General features: G+C 39.0%; 1 protein-coding gene across 1 annotated transcript in view; it reads right to left on the bottom strand.

The window, feature by feature from the left end:
- The window catches only part of ARHGEF9 (Cdc42 guanine nucleotide exchange factor 9), a 297,917-nt gene extending 277,307 nt beyond the window's left edge, over positions 1–20,610 (bottom strand). The window contains exon 1 of the mRNA XM_060183301.1: positions 20,367–20,610. Within this exon, the coding sequence (XP_060039284.1) occupies positions 20,367–20,396 (30 nt within the window). The 5' untranslated portion in view covers positions 20,397–20,610. The remainder of the gene's footprint in view (positions 1–20,366) is intronic.
- Between the last annotated feature and the right edge of the window lie 2,569 nt (positions 20,611–23,179).

Below are 23,179 nucleotides of genomic sequence, written 5' to 3'. Positions count from 1 at the left end.
TACTTATGGATTGGAAGAAATAATATCATCATAATAAATATTCCCAGATCCAAAAGGCTAACAAACATATGAAAAACTGCTCTAGGTCACTGATTGTCAGAGAAATGCAAATTAGACAACACTAAGATACCACCTCACTCCTGTAAGAATGGCATACATCAAAAAGGACAGCAGCAGCAAATGCTGGAGAGGCTGTGGGGACAGAGGAACCCTTTTACATTGCTGGTGGGAATGTAAATTGGTACAGCCTCTGTGGAGAGCAGTCTGGAAAACTCTCAGAAGGCTAGACATGGACCTTCCATATGATCCAGTAATTCCTTTCCTGGGGTTATACTCCAAGGACTCCATAACACCCAAACAAAAAGAGGTGTGTACTCCTATGTTCATAACAGCACAATTCATAATAGCTAAAACCTGGAAGGAACCCAGGTGCCCAACACCAGATGAGTGGCTGAGAAAGCTGTGGTATATATACACAATGGAATACTATGCAGCTATCAAGAACAATGAACCCACCTTCGCTGACCCATCATGGACAGAGCTAGAAGGAATTATGTTAAGTGAGCTAAGTCAGAAAGATAAAGATGAGTATGGGATGATCCCACTCATCAACAAAAGTTGATTAAGAAGATCTGAAAGGGAAACTAAAAGCAGGACCTGAACAAATTGTAAGTAGTGCACCAAAGTAAAAACGCTATGGTGAGGAGTAGACATGCAGCTTCCTGGGACACTGGGGGGTGGGAGTGGGAGGTAGGGATATGTCACAGTCTTTTGGTGGTGGGAATGGTGTTTATGTACACTCCTAATAAAGTGTAGTCATATAAATCACTAGTTAATACGAGAGGGGGAAATTAATTGTAAGTCTCGAAGTTTTTCAAAACACAAACTGAATCTTTTTAATATATAGGCTGTGTAATTGATATGCGGACTCTCTCAAAAGCCTAGACCAAGTAGATCAGAAGCAACCAATAGCACAGCTATATACAAGATACTGGGTACTGTACAGCAAACCATAACAAAAGGACTTTTCAGAGTTAACCCAATTACCAAATAATGTGATGATAACATTAACTATCGATTGTCTTTTTGAACCCTAAGACAGCAGGAACCTCACATCTCCACTATGGAGCCTCTACTTCCCCCAGTCCTGGAACCATTGGATAGGGCCCACTTTCCCGTATGCCTCTCCCAATCCATATCAAATAATATTGCATCTGCCGATCACAACATAACCAACACAATGATTGCCACCTCAACATGCTTCACTTCAGACTGTGTCCAGAGACTTCACGTGTGGAATTACAACCCTTCAACTTCATTACTCAGGTGAGACCTTTCCTTTCATAGTATACTCTAATTTCATCTCAGGTGGTTCACTTTCTTTTTTTTTATTTAAGAAAGTATTAATTAACAAAACCATAGGGTAGGAGGGGTACAATTCCACACAATTCCCACCACCCATTCTCCATATCTCACCCCCTCCCCTGATAGCTTTCCCATTCTCTGTCCCTCTGGGAGCATAGACCCAGGGTCATTGTGGGTTGCAGAAGGTAGAAGGTCTGGCTTCTTTAATTGCTTCCCCGCTGAACATGGGCGTTGACCTGTCGGTCCATACTCCCAGTCTGCCTCTCTCTTTCCCTAGTAGGGTGGGTCTCTGGGGAATTGGTGCTCCAGGACACATTGGTGGGGTCTTCAGTCCAGAGAAGCCTGGCCAGCATCCTGAAGACATCTGGAACCTGGTGACTGAAAAGAGAGTTAACATACGAAGCCAAACAAGTTGTTTAGCAATCATGGACCCAAAGCTTGGAATAGTGGAGAGGAAGTGTTAGGGGGATACTCACTGCAAACTCTAGTGTACTTCTGCTTTCAGGTATATATTTTGCAGTAGTTTATGGATACGTGTGAACATATGTTATAAATTGAGGTGGTTCATTTTCTAACAAAGTCCCAAAACCTAGATATACACCAGTGAGGTGGATCACTTTCTAACAAAGTCCCAAAACCTAGATATACACCAGTGAGGTGGATCACTTTCTAACAAAGTCCCAAAACCTAGATGTTCAAACAATGCCCATGTTCAGCGGGGAAGCAATTACAGAAGCCAGACCTTCTACATTCTACAACCCACAATGACCCTGGGTCCATGCTCCCAGAGGGATAGAGAATGGGAAAGCTATCATGAGAGGGGGTAGGAAATGGAGATTGGGTGGTGGGAATTATGTGGAATTGTACCCCTCCTACCCTATGATTTTGTTAATTAATCCTTTCTTAAATAAATAAATAAATAAATAAATATTCTCTCCAGAGCCATATAAAAATTTAATGTGAAAGTCTCACCAGATTTCTTTCAGAGAATAGAACAAAATTACAGTCATTTATCTGGAACCAGAAAAGGTCTAGAATCTAAAAAACAATCTTGAAGGAAAAAAAAAAAAAAACAGAAATGAGGCATCACACTCCCAGATCTCAAACTATGGCCATCATAATCCTTGTAGTGGAACAAAAACAGGACACATACCACTGAAACAGAATTGAAAGTCCACAACTAAATCCCCATACCTGTGGACATCTAATCTTTGATAAAGGGGCCCAAATTGTCAAATGGAGGAAGGGGGGCTCTTCAATAAATGGTCCTGGGAAAACTGGGTTGAAACATGCAAAAGAAAGAAATTGAACCACATAATCTCACCAGAAACAAAAGTCAACCATATTGTATCAAGGACCTGGATGTTAGACCAGAAACTATCAAATATTTAGCGGAAAATATTAGTGGAACACTTTCCTAAACCTCAAGGGCATCTTTGATGATACAAACTCAATTGCAAGGAAGCCTAAAACAAAAGCAAATCAAGGGGACTATATCAAATTGAAAAGTTTCCACACAGCAAAAGTAACCATCCCCCAGGGGTGGAGTCAAGATGGCGGCTTGGAGACACCACTTGGTGTGAGCTCTGCAAGGAAGCAGCTTTCAACCTGGGAATCTCAGGTGAAAGTAGGCATTTTGACCAGAGATGGAGGGTGACAGCAGTGGGAGGACAGGGTGACACCTAATAGGAGTCCACTTGTGGGTTGACAAACAGAAGCTGAAATGACAAAGAAAGTAGGAGTTTTGGCTTGGCTTGTTCTGTACTCGCCCCCCCATACCCTCCCAAAAAAAAAAAAACACCCTCAAGCTGACTGGTCTGTGGGCTGCTCTTGGCAGGCTTCCTGTGGAATTAATTTTTTTGGCCAGATTTCTGGCTCAGCAGGGGTGTCATCCAAGGAGAGTTTTTTTCTTTTCTTTTTTTTTGAAAGGGGCTGGAGCTCTATCTGAGTAACACAATAACTAGCTAATCAGAGATTTAGCCTTGCCTGGGAAAGACTACCACTCTCCCTTGATTTACCTCTGGAGTTTCTTTGATATTTGCTTCTTATAATTGTTTCATTTTGCTTGGTTTAGGTAGAGGACAAGGCTGTGTGCAGCCAATCTGGAGCATAATGACTGCTAGGGTTTATTATTATTATTATTATTATTATTATTATTTGTGTCTCATCTCCTTACTCTCCAGGTTGACCAAAATTAACTGTTGTTGCTTTTTCCATTGATAGATGATGGATGTGCTAGCCACTGTGGCAGGAACTTGCTGCTCTCTCTCTTTCTTCTCCACTTATCTTTTTCTTTCTTCCTAGATGATCCAAAAAACCCCTCTTTCTTTCACTGCATGTTTTTTCCTTTTCTTTTTATATTTACTGGCACTCATTTGTGAATTATCTTGTGGAATAAGTCTGACTCAGAGTGGTCTCTCTCTATCATTGTGTGTACCTTTCCTTTCTCTTCCCACTATCTCTAGAATTTAGAGTGGACAGTTGATTTGCATAAATGTCTATCTTGTTTTGGCTATTTTCTTTTCTTTTTCTCTTTGTTTTGTTTGCTTTTGTACTTGTACTGGAGGTGTTCCTTGGCTAACTGGTTTTGGTTGAACTGCAACAAACATTGCTAAAGTTGCTATTGTTGTACTTTCTGAGGTTTGTGAATTTATTTGTGAAAATACATTAATTTAGTGTGGCTCACTAAACTCACAACACAAAAATTGAAGAACAGGACAGAAAATTATAAAGCACATCAATAAAAAAATGGTTAAAACAAAGACAAATAAAACTTCTAACACAATGAATCAGGACAGGACCCCAGAAGAAACTCCAAATAAGTCAGAAGCAATTATATATAAGAAAAGTATCCAAAAATAATCAACCTATTAATCAAAGAAATGAGGACAACTATTGAGGAAAAGGCTATCAGAAATGGGGAAACAGCAGATGAGACCCTCAAGGAAAAATGCCAGCTACCTTGAGGTAATTAGAGAAATGAAAGCTGAAATAGCTGAGCTAAAAGGACAACTAGAAGAACAAGCTAATACTGTAAATGAACTGAAGCAGGAAGCTGACGGAAGGGAAAGAAGATTAACAGAAGCAGAAAACAGAATTAGTCAGACAGGATGAGTTAGAGAAAACAAAGAAAGAGGTAAAAGAGCTCAAAAAGAGATTGAGAAGCACTGAAAACAATAACAGAGACATATTGGATGATCTCAAAAGAATTAGCATTCGGATAATGGGCTACCAGAGGAAGAAAGAGAGGAAGGGGAAGTAAACATCCCACAGGAAATAATATTAGAAAACTTTCCAGATATAAACAACAGAAAGGAGATTAAGATTCAAGAGGCCCAAAGAGTCCCAAAGAAAATCAACCCAGACCTGAAGACACCAAGACACATCATAGTTACAATGTAAAGAAGCAAGGATAAAGAAGGGATCCTAAAGGCTGCAAGAGAAAACCAAAAATTCACATACAGGGGAAAATCCATAAGACTATCATCAGACTTCTCCACTCAAACTCTAAAAGCCAGAAGAGAATGGCAAGATAACTATTGAGCCCTCAATGAAAAAGGGTTTCAACCAAGATCCTAGCCAACCAAATACAGCAATATATCAAAAAGATTGTCCATCATGACCAAGTTGGATTTATTCCAGGAATGCAAGGATGGTGCAATATACATTAAGTCAAACAATGTCATTCACCACATTAAAAAAAGGAAAACCAAAAACCATATAATGATTTCAATTGATGCAGAGAAAGCCTTTGACAAAATCCAACACCCATTCATGCTCAAAACACTACAAAAAAGGGAATAGATGGGAAATTCCTCAAGATAGTGGAGTCCATATACAGCAAACCTATAGCCAACATCAAACTCAATGGACAGAAGCTGAAAGTATTCCCCCTCAAATCAGAGATTAGACAGGCCTGTCCATTATCACCATTACTCTTCAACATAATATTGGAAGTTTGAACCACAGCAGTCAGGCAAGAGAAAGGAAGCAAAGGAATACAGATTGGAAAGGAAGATGTCAAACTCTCATTATTTGCAGATGATACGATAGTATACATAGAAAAACCTAAAGAATCAAGTAGAAAGCTATTGGAAATTATAAGGAAATATAGCAATGTGCCAAGCAACAAAATCAATGTACAAAAATCAGTGGCATTTCTTTATGCAAACACTAAATCCAACGAAGTGGATATCCAGATATCACTCCCATTCATGATCACAGCAACATCAACAAAATGCCTAGGAATAAACCTGACCAAAGAACTGAAAGACTTATATACTGAAAATTATAAGGCACTACTCAAGAAATAGAAAATGACACCAAGAAATGGAAAGGTATCCCATGCTCATGGATTGGAAGAATTAATATCAAGATGAGTATTCTCCCCAGAGCCATATACAAATACCCAATAACGTACTACCAATCTTCTTTAAGAGAATGAGAGAGGAAAAAGTGATTGAATTTCTGAAACCTGTTGATACCGAGACCATAGGCTGAGTATATTTTCCTTCACTCTAAGCACTTAAGATGTCAAACATGTAATCAGACTAAATTTTAACAGTGTTCTCAAATTTCTAATACATTTCTAATAATGATTTGTTCTTTGGAATGTTGACTTTCCTAAAAGCTTAGGACAGAGAGACAGAAAAAACCAGTGGTGTTACTTTATAAGACACAGCTATATATAAATAATGTAAAAGCACATAAATTATGGTGAGGTTGTGTATGATACCACAAATCCTAATAATGAGATTTTCAAAGTTAACCCAATTGGCAAATAATTTGATTATAGCAATAACTATCTGTTATCTTCTTAAACCATAAGACAGCAGGAACCTCCTGCTTCCTCTATAAAGCCCATATTTCCCCCAGTCCTGGAACCTATAGGGTGGGGCTCACTTTCCTGCAAGCTTCTCTCAATTCATACCAACTGATACTGTATCTGCTAATCCCAACTTAATCAATGCAATGTGGACCACCTTGGCATGCTTCACTTAGGACTGTGTTCAGAAATGCCATGCATGTAATGTCAACCCTTCAGCCTCACTACTCAGGAGAGACCTTTCCTTTCTCATAGGATTCTCTAAGTCCATTTCAAGTAGTTCACTTCTTAACAAATCCCCAAAACCTAGATATATACCAGATCCCATGAGGCAGGGCATATGTACACATGTATTCATAAATTAGTGCAAAATATATACCTGAAATCAAAATTGCACAATAGTGTAACTCAATAAATGAAGCAAGCAACTAGAAAGACCTAAAAAGACACCATGAAGTTCCTAATAAAGTAGTTTACACTTAGACCAACTATAAAGTATAAACTATAAAATAGTTTATACTTTATACCATTCTCACCTACTTCCTATTACACTTCCCTCCATCACTGCAAAGCTAACCTTATCAAAGTAAAGACTACAAAGCTGAATAAGGGGAAGAGACTGGCATACTTTAATGATGGATAGTTAGGGAACCCTGGGATTTCCACACAGACACATTGGGCCTAGACCTTGAATATATCATTCTCTCCATTATTACAGGTCATCTCCATCAAGAACAACACAATGGACTCCTCTAAGGACCCCCATATGATCCTGCACTCAAAGTGGATCTACAACAGTAGAAAATGTTCCATCCTCTGAATGGAGGCTGGATAACATACTCTACCAACCACTTGAGGAAGATGGGTCCTGAAATTGGGGCAGCTTGGAATGTTCCTACTCATGCTCACAGAATGGGAGCTAAGACCTACAAGGATACAGAGATTACATAGAAAAAAATTACAATTGTTTATCTGGAAATAGTAAAGACCTAGAATTGCCAACACAATGTTGGAGAAAAGAAACAGAAATGGAGTTATCACACTTCCAGATCTCAAACTATATTATAAGGCCACCAAAATCGAAACAGCCTGATACTGAAACAAACATAGGTATACAGACCAGTGGAACAGAATTGAAACAAGAGAATTAAACCCCCATACCAATGGACATATAATTTTTATGAGGGAGCCCAAAGTATTAAATGGAGGAAGGATGCTTTCTTCAATAAATGGTGCTGTGGAAACAAGTTTGAGATATGCAGAAAAGTGAAAAAAAACTACTAGATATCACTGGGAACAAAGGTCAATTCCAAATAGATCAATGACCTAGATGTTAGACCAGAAACCATCAAACACTTAGAGAAAAACTTTTCTACTTAAACCTCAAGGATATCTTTTATGATACAATTCCAATGTCAAGGAAGATTAAAACAAAAATAATATATTTGAACATGTAAATCAATACTTAAAATAGTAAACAAATCGATGGGACTACATCAAATTGAAGAGCTTCTTCACAGCAAACGAAATCACCTGAAGAGACCCTTCACAGAATGGGAGAAGACCTTCACATCAAACAAGAGAGTAATAAGCAAAATATATAAAGATCTCACCAAAATTAGCAACAAAAATGCAAATAATCACATTTTAAAAAGATCATAGGACATGAACAGAATATTCATTATGGAAGATATCCAAAAGGCTAACAAAAATATGAAAAATTACTCTAGGTCACTGATTGTCAGATAAATCCAAATAAAGACAACAATGAGATACCACTTCACCCCTGTGAGAATGTTATACATCAAAAATGACAGCAGCAACAAATGCTAGAGATGTTGTGAGGACAAAGGAACCCTCCTACACTGCTGGTAGGGATGTACATTGGTCCAACCTCTATGGAAAACAGTCTGGGGGATCCTCACAAGCTAACATGGACCTTCCATATGATCCAGTAATTCCTCTCCAACAGATATAGCCTGAGAATTCAATCACACCGTGCTGGGGCTCACGTGGGGTGGCTCCAGCCAGGAGGCAAGTCACTGATTCTCCCTCCCTAGCTCAAGGGCTCAGCGATACAGAAAGGAGACACCAGGGAGTATTCTGGTAAAAACACTCATTTTATTTGGGGGGTGGTATTGGGTTTATATAGAGATTTAAACAAAGAACATTGTTCAAATATGTAAGAAATTACAGGTTTCAGGAGTGGGGCTGTAGCGCCGCGGGTTAAGCGCAGGTGGCGCAAAGCACAAGGACCGGCATAAGGATCCCGGTTCGAAGCCCGGCTCCCCACCTGCAGGGGAGTCGCTTCACAGGCAGTGAAGCAGGTCTGCAGGTGTCTATCTTTCTCTTCTCCTCTCTGTCTTCCCCTCCTCTCTCCATTTCTCTCAGCAACGACGACAACAACAATAATAACTACAACAATAAAACAACAAGGGAAACAAAAGGGAATAAATAAATAAAATAAAATATTTTAAAAAAGAAAGAAATTACAGGTTTTATAAAGGTCAGCTTGACCCTATGGTGGGGGGCTGGTATGACAAGAATTGACGTGATACGTAAAGGTCAAGACCATTAGTCTCCATGATTCAGGCAAGTTAATTATCCAAAGGCATTTGATAAAGGCATAGGGGTTAAACCAGTAAGGTGAGATAGAGAAAGAAAAACAAGCCTTGATGTAAATCATAGATATCAAGGAACATAAGGAAATAAGAGTTTTGGGATTTCTCTGATGTTTGAGGTGTATGACAGAGTGTGTTCTCCTTTGTGATCAAAAGGTGAAGTGGATGTGTGAACTTTGAGTGACTATGTGAACTTTGAGTGAATCTGAAAGCAGGCAGCCATGCAGCCTGCTAGAAGGGAGAAACTAAGAGTGAGAGGCCTGTAGGATTTCTGTGAGCTTGAGAGGCTGAGTATGGGAGACTTTTCCCTCTTGGCTCATCTCCAAGAGGAGAGAGGCTAACAAGTGGGGTGTCTTTCCAGACCTCCATCCAAGGATGGGAGAGCATCCCAAAGCTCTACCAAACTTTCACATAGTCCTACAACACGCAAACAAAAAGATACTTGTACACCTATGTTCATAGCAGCACAATTCATAATAGCTAAAACCTGGAAGCAAAGCAGGTGACCAAAAACAGATGAGTGGCTGAGACAGCTGTGGTATATATACACAATGGAATACTACTCAGCTATTAACAAAAATGAGCTCACCTTCTCTGACCCATCTTGGATGGAGCTAGAAGGAATTATGATAAGTAAGATAAGTCAGAAAGACAAAGACAAGTGTGGGATGATCTCACCTATAAACAGAAGTTGAGAAAAAAGAACAGAAAGGGGATTGCAAAGCAGAATCTGAATGAGTTTAGAGTATTGCATAAAAGCAAAAAAACTCTAGAGGGAAGGCAAGGGTAGATTTTCACCTTCACTAAAGTGGTGGTAGGGGCAGGAGGGAATGGTGTTTATATACACTCTATTAATTTGCAGTCTTATAAATAACTATTTAATCAATATGAGAGAGGAAAAATAGATTGAGTGTCTCAAAATTTTTGATGTATATACCCCAGTTATAAATATATATTCATTTAATCAAGCACTTAAGGCTTCAAATTGGTAACCTGATTGAATTTTAAGTGTGGACTTAAATTTTCAATACATTTCTAATAAGGACTTTAAAATATATTAAATCACCTATAATATTACCCAGAGAGACCAGATGTAACTTGCTGTATCACTATATTAGATAGAGCTATATGTAAATAGCATTAAACAGCATAAACTATGGTGAGGTCTTATATGATACAGAAAATTCCAACAATGTGATTTTCAAAGTCAACAAAATTTCCAAACAACTTGGTTATAAAAATAACTATTTTGAGAGGAGATCCAAAAGGCTAACAAACATATGAAAAACTGCTCTAGGTCACTGATTCTCAGAGAAATGCAAATTAAGACAACATTAAGATACTGCCTCACTCCTGTAAGAATGGCATACATCAAAAAGGACAGCAGCAACAAATGCTGGAGAGGCTGTGGGGACAGAGGAACCCTTTTGCATTGCTGGTGGGAATGTAAATTGGTACAGCCTCTGTGGAGAGCAGTCTGGAAAACTCTCACGAGGCTAAACATAGACCTTCCATATGACCCAGTAATTCCTCTCCTGGATATACCCCAAGGACTCCATAACACCCAACCAAAAAGAGGTGTGTGCTACTATGTTCATAGCAGCACGATTCATAATAGCTAAAACCTGGAAGGAACCCAGGTGCTCAACACCAGATGAGTGGCTGAGAAAGCTGTGGTATATATACACAATGGAATACTATGCAGCTATCAAGAACAATGTGACCCATCTTGGACAGAGCTAGAAGGAATTATGTAAAGTAAGCTAAGTCAGAAAGATAAAGATGAGTATGGGATGATCCCACTCATCAACAGAAGTTGACTAAGAAGATCTGAAAGGGAAACCAAAAGCAGGACCTAACTAAATTGTAAGTAGGGCACCAAAGTAAAAACCCTGTGGTGAGGGGTATACATGCAGCTTCCTGGGCCAGTGGGGGGTGGGAGTGGGTGGGAGGGATGCGTCACTGTCTTTTGGTGGTGATAACGGTATTTATGTACACTCCTAATAAAGCGTAGTCATATAAATCACTAGTTAATTAATATGAGAGGGGGAAATTATTTGTATGTCTTGAAGTTTTTAAAACACAGACTGAGTCTTTTTAGTATATAGGATGTGTATTTGATATGCGGACTCTCTCAAAAGCCTAGACCAAGTAGATCAGAAGCAACCAATAGCACAGCTATATACAAGATACTGGGTACTGTACAGCAAACCCTAACAAAAGGGCTTTGCAAAGTTAACCCAATTACCAAATAATGTGATGATAACATTAACTATCGATTGTCTTTTTGAACCCTAAGACAGCAGGAACCTCACATCTCCACTATAGAGCCTCTACTTCCCTTGTCCTTGAACCTTTGGATAGGGCCCACTTTCCCATATGCCTCTCCCAATCCATATCAAATAGTATTGCATCTGCCGATCACAACCTAATTAACACAACGATTGCCACCTCAACATGCTTCACTTCAGACTGTGTACAGAGACTTCAAGTGTGGAATGACAACCCTCCAGATTCATTACTCAGGTGAGACCTTTCCTTATATAGTATTCTTTAATTATATCCCAGGTGGTTCACTTTCTAGCAAAGACCCAAAACCTAGATATACACCAGTTTCTGTGAGAGAGAGCATATGTTCACACGTATTCATAAACTACTGCAAAATATATACCTGAAAGCAGAAGTACACTAGAGTTTGCAGCGATTACCCCCCCCTAACACTTCCTCTCCACTATTCCAAGCTTTGGGTCCATGATTGCTCAACAATTTGTTTGGCTTCGTATGTTAACTCTCTTTTCAGTCACCAGGTTCCAGATGCCATCAGGATGCCAGCCAGGCTTCCCTGGACTGAAGACCCCACCAATGTGCCTTGGAGCTCCACTTCCCCAGAGACCCCTACTAAGGAAAGAGAGAGGCAGACTGGGAGTATGGACCTACCAGTTAATGTTCATGTTCAGCGGGGAAGCAATTACAGAAGCCAGACCTTCCACCTTCTGCAACACACAACGACCCTGGGTCCATGCTCCCAGAGGGATAGAGAATGGGAAAGCTATCAGGGGAGGGGATGGGATATGGAGATTAGGTGGTGGGAATTGTGTGGAGTTGTACCCCTTTTATCCTATGGATTTGTTAATTTATCCTTTCCTAAATAAAAAAATAAATTTAAAAAAGGGAGAGGACTCAAATTAATATAATTGTAAACGATAGAGGAGGTATCACAACTGATACCACCGAAATCCAGAAAATCATGCAAAATTTCTATGAAGAACTATACGCCACTAAACTAGAAAATCTGGAAGAAATGGAAGAATTCCTAAAAAACATATGCCCTTCCAAAACTGAACCAAGAAGAACTACAAGACCTAAATACACCAATCACAGACAAATAAATAGAAACAGTTATTGAAAATCTCCCCAACAACAAAAGTACTAGACCAGATGGCTTCACCAGTGAATTCTAGAAATTCTAGAAAAACTTTCAGGAAACAGTTGATACCCATACTTCTAAAGCTTTTCCATAAGATTGAAGAAACAGGAACACTCCCTTCCACCTTCTATGAAGCCAACATCACCCTGATACCAAAAGTAGATAGGGACACAGCAAAAAAGGAAAACTACAGACCAATATCTCTGATGAACTTAGATTCCAAAATATTAAACAAGATCTTGGCCAACCGGATACAACAGCACATCAAAAAAATTATTCATCACGACCAAGTGGGATTCATCCCAGGAATGCAAGGCTAGGTCAACATATGTTAGTCAATCAATGTCATTCACCACATCAATAAAAGAAAATACAAAAACCACATGATTATATCAATAGTTGCAGTGAAAGCCTTTGACAAAATCAATACCCATTCATGCTCAAAACTCTACAAGAAATCCCTCAAGGTAGTGGAATCCATATATAGCAAACCTACAGCCAACGTTATACTCAATGGACAGAAGCTGAAAGCATTCCCCCTAAGATTGGGAACTACACAGTGCTGTCCACTATCACCATTTCTCTTCAACATAGTATTGGAAGTTTTTGCCATAGCAATCTGGCAAGAGAAAGAAAGCAAAGGAATACAGATTGGAAGGGAAGAAGTCAAACTCTCACCCTCTGCAAATGATAGGATAGTTTACATAAAGAAACCTAAAGAATGCAGCAGGAAACTACTGGAACTTATTAGGCAATATAGTAAGGTGTCAGGCTACAAAATCAATGTACAAAAATCAGTGGCATTTCTTTATGCAAACATTAAATCTGAAGAAGAAGACATCCAGAAATCACTCCCATTCACTGTTGCAGCAAAATCAAAAAATACCTAGGAATAAAGCTGGCCAAAGAAGTGAAAGACTTGTATACTGAAAACTATGAGTCACTATTCAAGGAAATAGAAACTGATACCAAGAAATGAAAAGACATCCCATGCTCATGTATTGGAAAAATTAATATCATCAAAATGAATATTCTCCCCAGAGCCATATACAAATTTAATGTGATACCCATCAAGGTTCCACCAAGCTTCTTTAATAAAATAGAACAAACACTACAATTGTTTATCTGGAACCAGAAAACACCTAGAATTGCCGAAAACAGTCTTGAGGAAAAGAAACAGAAATGGAGGCATCACACTCCCAGATCTCAAACTATATTATAAAGCCATCATCATCAAAATATCCTTGTACTGGAACAAAAATAAGCACACACTCAAGTGGAACAGAATTGAAAGCCCAAAACTAAACCCTCACACCTATGGACATCTAATCTTTATAAGGGGGCCCAAAGCACTAAATGGAGGAAGGAGGCTCTCTTCAATAAATGGTGCTTTGAAAACTGGATTGAAACATGCATAAGAATGAAATTGAGCCACCTTATTTCACCAGAAACAAAAGTTATCTCTAAATGGATTATGGACCTGGATGTTAGACCAGAAACTATCCAATAGTTAGAGGAAAACATTGGTGGAACACTTTCCCACCTAAACCTCTAGGACATCTTTGATGATACAAACCCAATTGCAAGGAAGACTAAATCAGAAACAAACCAATGGGACTACATCAAATTCAAAAGCTTCTGCACAGCCAAAGAAACTATCACACAAACAAAGCGTCCCCTCACAGAATGGGAGAAGATCTTCACATGCAATACATCAGACAAGAGACTAATCACAAAAATATACAAAGAGCTCAGGAAACTTAGCACCAAAAAAGTAAATGACCCCATCCAAAAATGGGCAGAGGATATGAACAAAACATTCACTTCTGAGGAGATCCAAAAGGCTAACAGAAATATGAAAAATTGCTCCAGGACACTGATTCTCAGAGAAATGCAAATAAAGACAACATTGAGATACTACCTCACACCAGTGAGAATGGCATACGTCAAAAAAGACAGCAGCAACAAATGCTGGAGAGGATACGGGGACAGAGGAACTCTCCTGCACTGCTGGTGGGAATGTAAATTGGTCCAGCCTCTGTGGAGAGCAGTCTGGAGAACTCTCACCTTCCAAATGACCCAGTAATTCCTCTCCTGGATATACCCCAAGGACTCCTTAACACCCAACAAAAAATATATGTGTACACCTGTGTTCATAGCAGCACAATTCATAATAGCTAAAACCTGGAAGAAACCCAGGTGCCCAACAACAGATGAGTGGCTGAGAAAGCTGTGGTACATATACACAATGGAATACTATGCAGCTATTAAGAACAATGAAACCACCTTCTCTGACCCATCTTGGACAGAGCTAGAAGGAATTATATTAAGTGAGCTAAGTCAGAAAGATAAAGATGAGTATGGGATGATCCCATTTATCAACAGAAGTTGACAAAGAAGAACAGAAAGGGAAACTAAAAGCAGGATATGACTAAATCATAAGTAAAAACCCTGTGGTGAGGGTGAGGGTGAGGGTGGATATTTGGCTTCCTGGGGTGGCAGGGGGGCATAGCTGGGTGTGTGGGAGGGGACACAGTCTTTTGGTGGTGGGAATGGTGTCTATGTACACTCCTATTAAATTTTAGTCATATAAATCACTTTTTAATTAATATGGGAGGGGAAGATTGATTGTATGTCTCGAACTTTTAAAATCACAGACTGAATCTCTTTAATACATAGGCTGAGTCTTCGACTCTCTCAAAAACCTAGACCAGGGAGAACAGAAGCAACCGGTGGCATAGCTATATACAAGATGTTGGGTATTATATAGCAAATCCTAACAAAGGGACTTTTCAAAGTTAACCCAATTACCACATAATGTGATGATAACAATAACTATCCATTGTCTTCTTGAACCCTAAGACAGCAGGAACCTCACATTTCCACGATAGAGCCTATATTTCCCCCAGTCCTGGAGCCTTAGTGTGAGGTACACTTTCCTGCATGCTTCTCTCAATTCATATCAAATAATATTGCATCTGCCAATCACAACCTAATCAACGCAACAAGTGCCACCTCAGTATGCTTCACTTCAGACTTCGGGCATGGAATGACAACCACGCTTTCAGCTTCATTACTTGGGTGAGACCTTTCTTTTCATAGTATTCTCTAATCCCATTCCAGGTGGTTCACTTCCTAACAAAGTCCCAAAACCTAGATATAGACCAGTCCCCTGAAATAGGGCATACGTTCACAAGTATCCATAAACTAGGGCAAAATATATACCTGAAAGCAAAAGTACACAATAGTCTGCAGTGAGTACCCCCAACACTTCATCTGCACTATTCCAGCCTTTAGATCCATAATGGTTGAACAGTTTGTTTGGCTTTGTATGTTAACTCTCTTTTCAGTCACGAGTTTCCAGATACTAGCAGGATGACAACCAGACTTCCCTGGACAGAGGATCCCACCAGTGTGTACTGGAGCTCCACTTCCCCAGAGACCCACCCTACTAGGGAAAGAGGGAGGCAGGCTGGGAGTATGGATTGACCAGTCAACACTCATGTTCAGCAGGGAAGCAATTACAGAAGCCAGACCTTCCACCTTTTGTAACCCACAGTGACCGTGGGTCCATACTCCCAGAGAGATAAAGAATAGGAAAGCTATCAGGGGAGGAGATGGGATATAGAGATCTGGTGGTGGGAATTCTGTGAAGTTGTACTCCTTCTATCCTATGGTTTTGCTAATGTCTCCTTTAAAATAAAATAAAAAAAAACACTTTAGATTTAGCAGGTAATGCAATATTTGAAAAAAACTATTCAACTTGGTCTTTGCATTGTGAAGGCAAAATGGACATACCTGTGTTTGAACAAATTTTTATTATTTATGAAGACTGAAATTTGAATTTTGTATAACAGTCTTATTCTTCCAGTTACTTTTCAACCACTTAAAAATGTAAAAAAAAAATCAGTCTTAAATTTTGAGCTGAATTTGACTGACAGTCCCTTATGTACAGAGTTGATTTAAATTATCAAGGTTGTCCACTATGAACATTACAGCTGAATCATCTAAAAAATCAACATGAGCATTACAGACAGTGAAGTCTGAAACTAAATTGTTGCCATGGAAATTCTACAAAGGGAATCAAAGAAAACAACAGATTGAGCTAGGCCTGTTCCTCCTTTAGGAAAATCACCTCAAAAGGAAGACTCTCATCAATGACTCACCTAAACTAAATAGCATTTTAAAATCTTTGGTAGAGATTATACTTAGTGAAATAAGGAGGTAAAATGTAACTACTAGATGATATCTCTCATATATGGAATATAGATACCTGAAATACATGAACATGAAAAAAATAGTCAAAGTGCCTCTAAGATACCATGAAATTTGAGGGGAGGGAGGCACAGAACTGATAGTGGGTGCATTATTTAATTTTAATTTTATAATCTTTTCATTTATTATTTTAAGAATGTTTTTGTATTTATAGTGGGTTGTAGGATTGTAGGATTACAGGGTAAAATCCTGTAATTTTTTATTTGTTTTGCAGGTTTATATGTATCAGTTCTCTAGAGTATACATTTGTGAAACCATCCAATAGTTTTACCATTCAATTTTTCTTTTTTTTTTTCCATTCAATTTTTCTGACTGGAGTTATTTATTTATTTGGAAGAGAGAGACAGAGAAAGAAGGCTTCATTCTGAAAGATGCAAAGCTAGGGATCAAACAGGGGACCTTGTGCTTGAGAGTCTAATGCTTTATCCAGAGTGCTTCTTCCTGGGTTCAGCTGCTCAATCAGAATTCTTATTAGTACTTAAAATCTTAAAAAAAAAAAAAAGAAAGCAACACAAACAATAAAGTCTACTATATTTGCTCAGTAAATGCACATTTTAGATCATATAGAAGACATAACTAATTTGAAATATACTTAAGATCAAAGATTGTTATTTTGCATGAATCAATTATTTGATATTTTAAAAATAATCAAGAAAATAATTATATTGAAAATAATTTGTTCATATGGAGGACATTGTTACAAAATTGGCTCACTTCATATGGTACATGTGCTAATAAGCATGTCCCATCTCCAAAACACTATTTGTATATACTTAGTCTCCTCAATTCTAGAAAGATAATGATTGACTCATTAATAATTTGCACAGACATAAACTGATCATTGACACTGAAACAAAATACACTTGTATGTCTTTATCAACACTGTTCATTCTAATCCCCACACTCATTCATCTGAAAATCAGGTAGATGGTCAGAAAGGACAAAAATACAAATTATTCATGAATAACATATACAGTTATTTTGTTCAGATCACCATCAACCCAGTTCAAACCACTATCACCTCTAATCTTTGAGTCACTACAAATATATATATATATATATATATATATATATATATATATATATATATATATATATAACTTATCTTGTATAGAGACAGAAAGAAGTTGAGAGCAGAGGAGGAGATAGTAGGGGATAGAGTAAGACAGAAATTGGGGCCAGGTGTTGGTGCACCTGGCTGAGTGTACATGTTACAATGCACCTGGGTTCCAGTCCCCAGTCCCCACCTGTAGCGGGAAAGCTTTGCAAGTGGTGAAGCAGAGCTACAGACATCTTTCTACCTCTCTTCCCTTCTATCTCCCCCTTCCCTCCTGATTTCTGACTTCCTCTATCCAACAAATAAAGAAAGGAGAGAGAGAGAGAGAATGAGAAAATGAGAGATTGAAACCTGTAGGTCTATTTCATCACTTGTGAAGCTTCACTCCCAGAGGTGGTGGAGACTGGAGACCAGGGACTTGATCCTGGATCTGTGTGCATGGCAATGTATGTGATCTCTATGAAGCATGGTCCAGACTTTATTCTCTTTTTAAAATTTAGGTCAGCTTATATTCATCAACTACACAAAACCTTACAATAGTTCCTCATATCACCCAAAATATCACTAAGACATTGATGTCCTTGCATAAACAAACCAATAGTACTCTCTAGTTCTTTCTTATGCCTAGAATTTTCTTCTGCTAAAACCTGGATGAAGCTTTGAAGTTTGTTCCTTTATTTCCTTCACATCTCTCCCTCATATGTCCCTTAAGCAAAGAGATTCTGACTCTCTAATATAACATCTTATCCCTGACCTCTTTCTTATCCCTGACCTTTTACTACTCTATTACTAGGTTTTTCTTTTCTCAACACTTAATGCCTCCTGACATCCTGTACATTCATTTGTGTAACTGTATAGTGAAACTCTCCAACCACAAGAAATGTAACATCCATAATGCTGGATAATTTGTTTATATTAATGAATGTCCCTATCACCAAGGCCAGTGTTAACTTATAACAGATATTCTATATTTTACTAAGTGAATCAATGACATCCATAGTGTTTATAAGATAAGATACTTTGTTCCCATTTTATGGGCAAGAATACCGAGGATGAAAGAGGAATGACACTTGAAAAATGTTTCAGAGGTAAGCATTGCAAAAAACAGGCCCTCAGCCTCAGAGTCATGACTCTAAAGTTAAAGTTCTTTTGAATCTAGGCATATTTCCTAAATTGGCACTGAAGGCAGAAGTTATTAATAAATATACTAAACAAATTGCCATCAGAAGTAAAGTTGTTGCTTAACATGATTTACCAAGACAGATTTTATTCTTTAAAAATCATGACTGATGTTTTATGTTCAAGAACCTTAATTTGCATGTGATGCTTATAGTCAGTTAAATTAATAAAATATTCAGAAAAATAATCATATCACTGTTATAAGAAAACTCCATCTGAATTTGAAATGCTTGGAAAATGAAAGAACAAGGAGCAAATGCCCTTTGACTAGCCACATTATAAAATAGCCATTTAATGTTCTGCTTTAAAGGAGTATAAACTAGAGGGCTTTAAGAACCACTGAGACAGAAGTGTAAGGAAACCTTAAGGAATGAAATACCACAGCTCCTCTGAATATGATCCTTGCCCATGCCAGATCTCTTTGTCCTTTTGAGAATAGGAGTTAAAAATAAAAGGAGTTAAATATTAATTTTTGCCCAACCACTTTTTATAAAGAAACCTTAATTATTATTATTATTTTAATCTTTTGTTATTTTTTTTTTACAGGAGCACTGCTCAGTTCTGGCTTAACGTGGTGCAAGAAATAGAATCTGGAAATTCAGAGCCCCAGGCCTTAGAGTCTTTTTTTTTTTTTACCATTATGCTATTGCCCCCACCACTGCCCCCCATCCCTCCAACCACTTCTGACTACTTTTCAGTAGCTGTGAGTGGCAATGCAGAAGTAAGGGTCAGTTCTAAGTCCCTCATGATCAGTCTTATTACCTGTGCCTCCTAACAAAGGACAATGGCATGGTGGGCTGCCCCTGGCTGAGTCACATAGGCATCAAGATGCAGCTACATCCCCCCTCTGCAAGGGCAGTCATTTCAAGGTCTCTAGGTAGAGAAGGGAGCATTATAGTATAAAATGAACTGTTAGGGGATAAGTGCGTGCGTGTGTGCGTGCAAAAGCGCGCGCGTTCTCTCTCTCTCTCTCTCTCTCTCTCTCTCTCTCTCTCTCTCCCTCTCAAGTGAGGAAGGGGGAGGGGAGAGCTCTCCAGATTGCAGACTGACCTATTTTCACTATGGGTTGGAGCGGTGGGGGGTTCTGCAGCCTTGCCTCCCTTACAAAAGCCCCAGATGTGCTCAGAATGACCCCAGCAAGGGCGCCAGGGCTCTCCCAGTAAGATTTCATGAGGCTAGCTATCTGACCCTCACCCCTTGCTGAGGCAAGAAAAGAGATATATGCAGTCTGTATGTGTGGATTTCTATCTTTCCCAAACTGCTTCCTCCATAAGCTCCAGCTCTGTAACTGCTTTTCCCCTCCTAACTTCGTACCAGGTCACAAATCCTTAATCTAGCTCCACTGTTCCTAGAGAATACCTCCGCCATCCCCCACCCCATCCCATCTCTTTTGCCTTCCGAATGACCCTCAATCCTTCCCCCACTCTAATCTCGGGAGTGCAGCAGGAATGCAGAGGGGGATGGGAAGGGGCTTTATTCAGCAAACTGAGAAGCAGGAACTCCTAAAATGGCTACAACAAGCTCCTTCCCATTTCAAGGACAGTAGCCAAAACTGTGGGCAAAGACAAGGGGACTGAGGCCCAAGCCAAGAAGCCAGAGTTACATGCATTTACTCACCATTCCTGATACTCCCCTTATCCACTGCATGGTGCTTGTGAAGACCTGCTTCTCTGAGACCAATGCAATTCCGATTGGCTCTGGCTGACTGATCTGGCAAGACTGGAGCAAGTGAAAACCCCACCGCCCTTCTTTCTCCCCTCCTCCAGGATGCTAAAACCCAATATCCTCAGCCCAGATCTCTCCTTCAGTCAGACTGTTCCATTCCAACTGGCAGTCTCTCCTCTGTTTCTCCACTCTACATCTATGGGGAATGTGGGGCCAGGAAGGGTGCAGGCGGGGGTTTGGGTGGTCTCCAACCAACAAGCTATTGTCATCCACCAAGGTTTGAATTCTGAGAGGTAGAGTACAAGGAGAGTATGGGGACAAACAGCTTCCAGTCAGAAGGTAGCTGCCACCTTTGCCTGCCTTCTCTGCATTAGAGTTAAATGTTGTTTATTGTGGGTTTCCAAGTTGTGTGCTCAGTGCACTGCCTTCCCCAAAGTTGCTAAGTGATATAATGGTAAAATTTAGCTAACCTATATAATAATAAGAACCTGTCCCAGTGGACCCATGCATGCCAGCATCGTCTTGCCTCATGCATTCACTCTCCTTCTGCAAAGTACCATGGGATATTCTCTCCCACCGTGTACTTTTTTGAAATTTTCATCATCATTAACACTTTTAATTCTAAGAGCAACAGTGTGGAAGCAGACATTTTAATTTCCATTTTTACAGGTAAAGAAATGGAGACTTAGAAAAGTGGAGAGATCTGTCTATGGTCACATTCAAAAAGGATAACATTCTCTTTTTCTTTCTTTTTTTTTTTCTTTCTCAAAATTGACAATAATCCTAAACATTCTATGATGCTACCAAAGGATAACATTTACATTTCATTCTCTACAGCTTTCCAAGTTTCTTTTGATATTACAGACACACACACACAAACACACACACACACACACACACAGAGAGAGAGAGATTGAGAAAGAGAGAGTTCTACCATTCTCCCTCATGTCTTAAGGACTATGAAAAGCAGCTTGCTGGTAAATTAATTTTCTATTTATTTACTTTGTTGAGAACCAGTCATAAGAACATTAAACTCAAATAGGGATATCACTGACCACTATATCTCTAACATTAGGCAATGCACCCCAACAAGCAATTCTGTGTCTGCTCAGAGTTGATATTATTGGTGTCATTCATACCCATTATTATACCATGTTGTCCTTATAATGTCTTACTAAATGTACATAGCATCAAGTGTTAATTAGCTCCAGGTTAAAGAAATGAATACAGAAGTACGGAGCTTGGAAGACATTTTGTTACAATAGCACAAACAAACAAAACAAAAGTGCAAGGTATCTGACTCCAAGATAGGGTCCATCTAAAATATGAATGCATTGGGGGCCAGGCAGTAGTACACCTGGTTGAGTGCATACATTATCATATGCAAGCATCCAGGTTCAAGCCCCTGTTCTCCACCTGCAGAGGGGAAGTTTCACAAGTGGTGAAGTAGTGCTGCAAGTCTCCTTCTTTTTTCCCCTCCCCCCTCTTTCTATCTCCCCATCTCTGTCAATTTCTCTCTTTCTCTGTGAAATAAATAAATAAAATATTTTTAAATAGGATTGCAGGGCTGAGTTGCGGCACAATCAGTAAAGTGCACATGTTACCAAGTGCAATGACAGTTTGAGCCCTGGGTGCCCACTTGCAGTGGGGAAGCATCACAAGCAGTGGAACAGGCTGCTCCCCTCTTGCCCTATTTCTCTTTATCTCTATCAAAGTATTAGCACTGGTGACAAAAACAGTAGTATTACAAAATCAAAGGTTGAAGATTCAGCAAGACAAGATGAAAATATGACCTCAGAAAGAAGTACCTGATGGTGATTATTACGAAGGCATCATAAATATGCTAAATTTAGAACATTATTGTCCCCTAATTCATAGGAAAATTTCTTCATTTCAGTCAAGTCACTGTTCTGTCTAGTCAGAGCTGGCAAAAGAACAAAGCTGCAGGCATGATTAGTACCCAACCTATGAGGTATACAAGGAGAAGCTAGGTGATCATGATCATATGACAAGTGATTCCTAAATTAAATAGAAGCTAGACTGTATGACCTTTTAGATTTAGTTTAGTACCAGTTTGTGAGTTCTAGTAACATTGACATCTAACTAGCTCTAGGAATAGTAACAGTTTTCTGTAGTTACTGAATGCTGGGTTCCTTCAACAGCTCCTTTTTCTTTTTTTTCTTTCTCTTCTTTTTAATATCTGAGGGCATATTTATTAAAATATACATGTTCTCAAAATTTTATTGGGATTAATGAATTGCATTGTATACATTTATTGGTACATATGTAAAAAATCTCAGGTTTCTGCAAAACAATCTCATCTTCAGCCTAAGTCCTAACCCACCATCATGCACCAGGACCTGCAAGTCACCACCCATTCCTGTGTCCTTTATTTTGGTGCAATACACCAAATCCAGTCCAAGTTCTGCTTTGTGTTTCTCCTTTTTGTTCTGATTTCTCAACTTCTGCCTATGAGTGAGATCATCCCATATTCATCCTTCTCTTTCTGGATTATCTCATTTAAGGTGATTTCTTCAACCTCCATCCAAGATGAGATAACAAAGCTGAATTTATCACACTTAGTAGCTAAGTAGTCCATTGTGTATATATGCCACAACTTGCTCAGCCACTCATCTGCTTTTGGATGCCTAGGTTACTTCCAGGTTTTGGCTATTACAGATTGAACTGCTATGAACATTAAGTATACACAGACCTTTTGGGATATGTGTGTTTGGTTTCTTAGGATATATCCCCAAGAGAGGAAT

The sequence above is a fragment of the Erinaceus europaeus genome, chromosome X (assembly GCF_950295315.1).
Source record: "Erinaceus europaeus chromosome X, mEriEur2.1, whole genome shotgun sequence".
Taxonomy (NCBI): domain Eukaryota; kingdom Metazoa; phylum Chordata; class Mammalia; order Eulipotyphla; family Erinaceidae; genus Erinaceus; species Erinaceus europaeus.
This window is presented reverse-complemented; position numbering and strand designations above follow the sequence as displayed.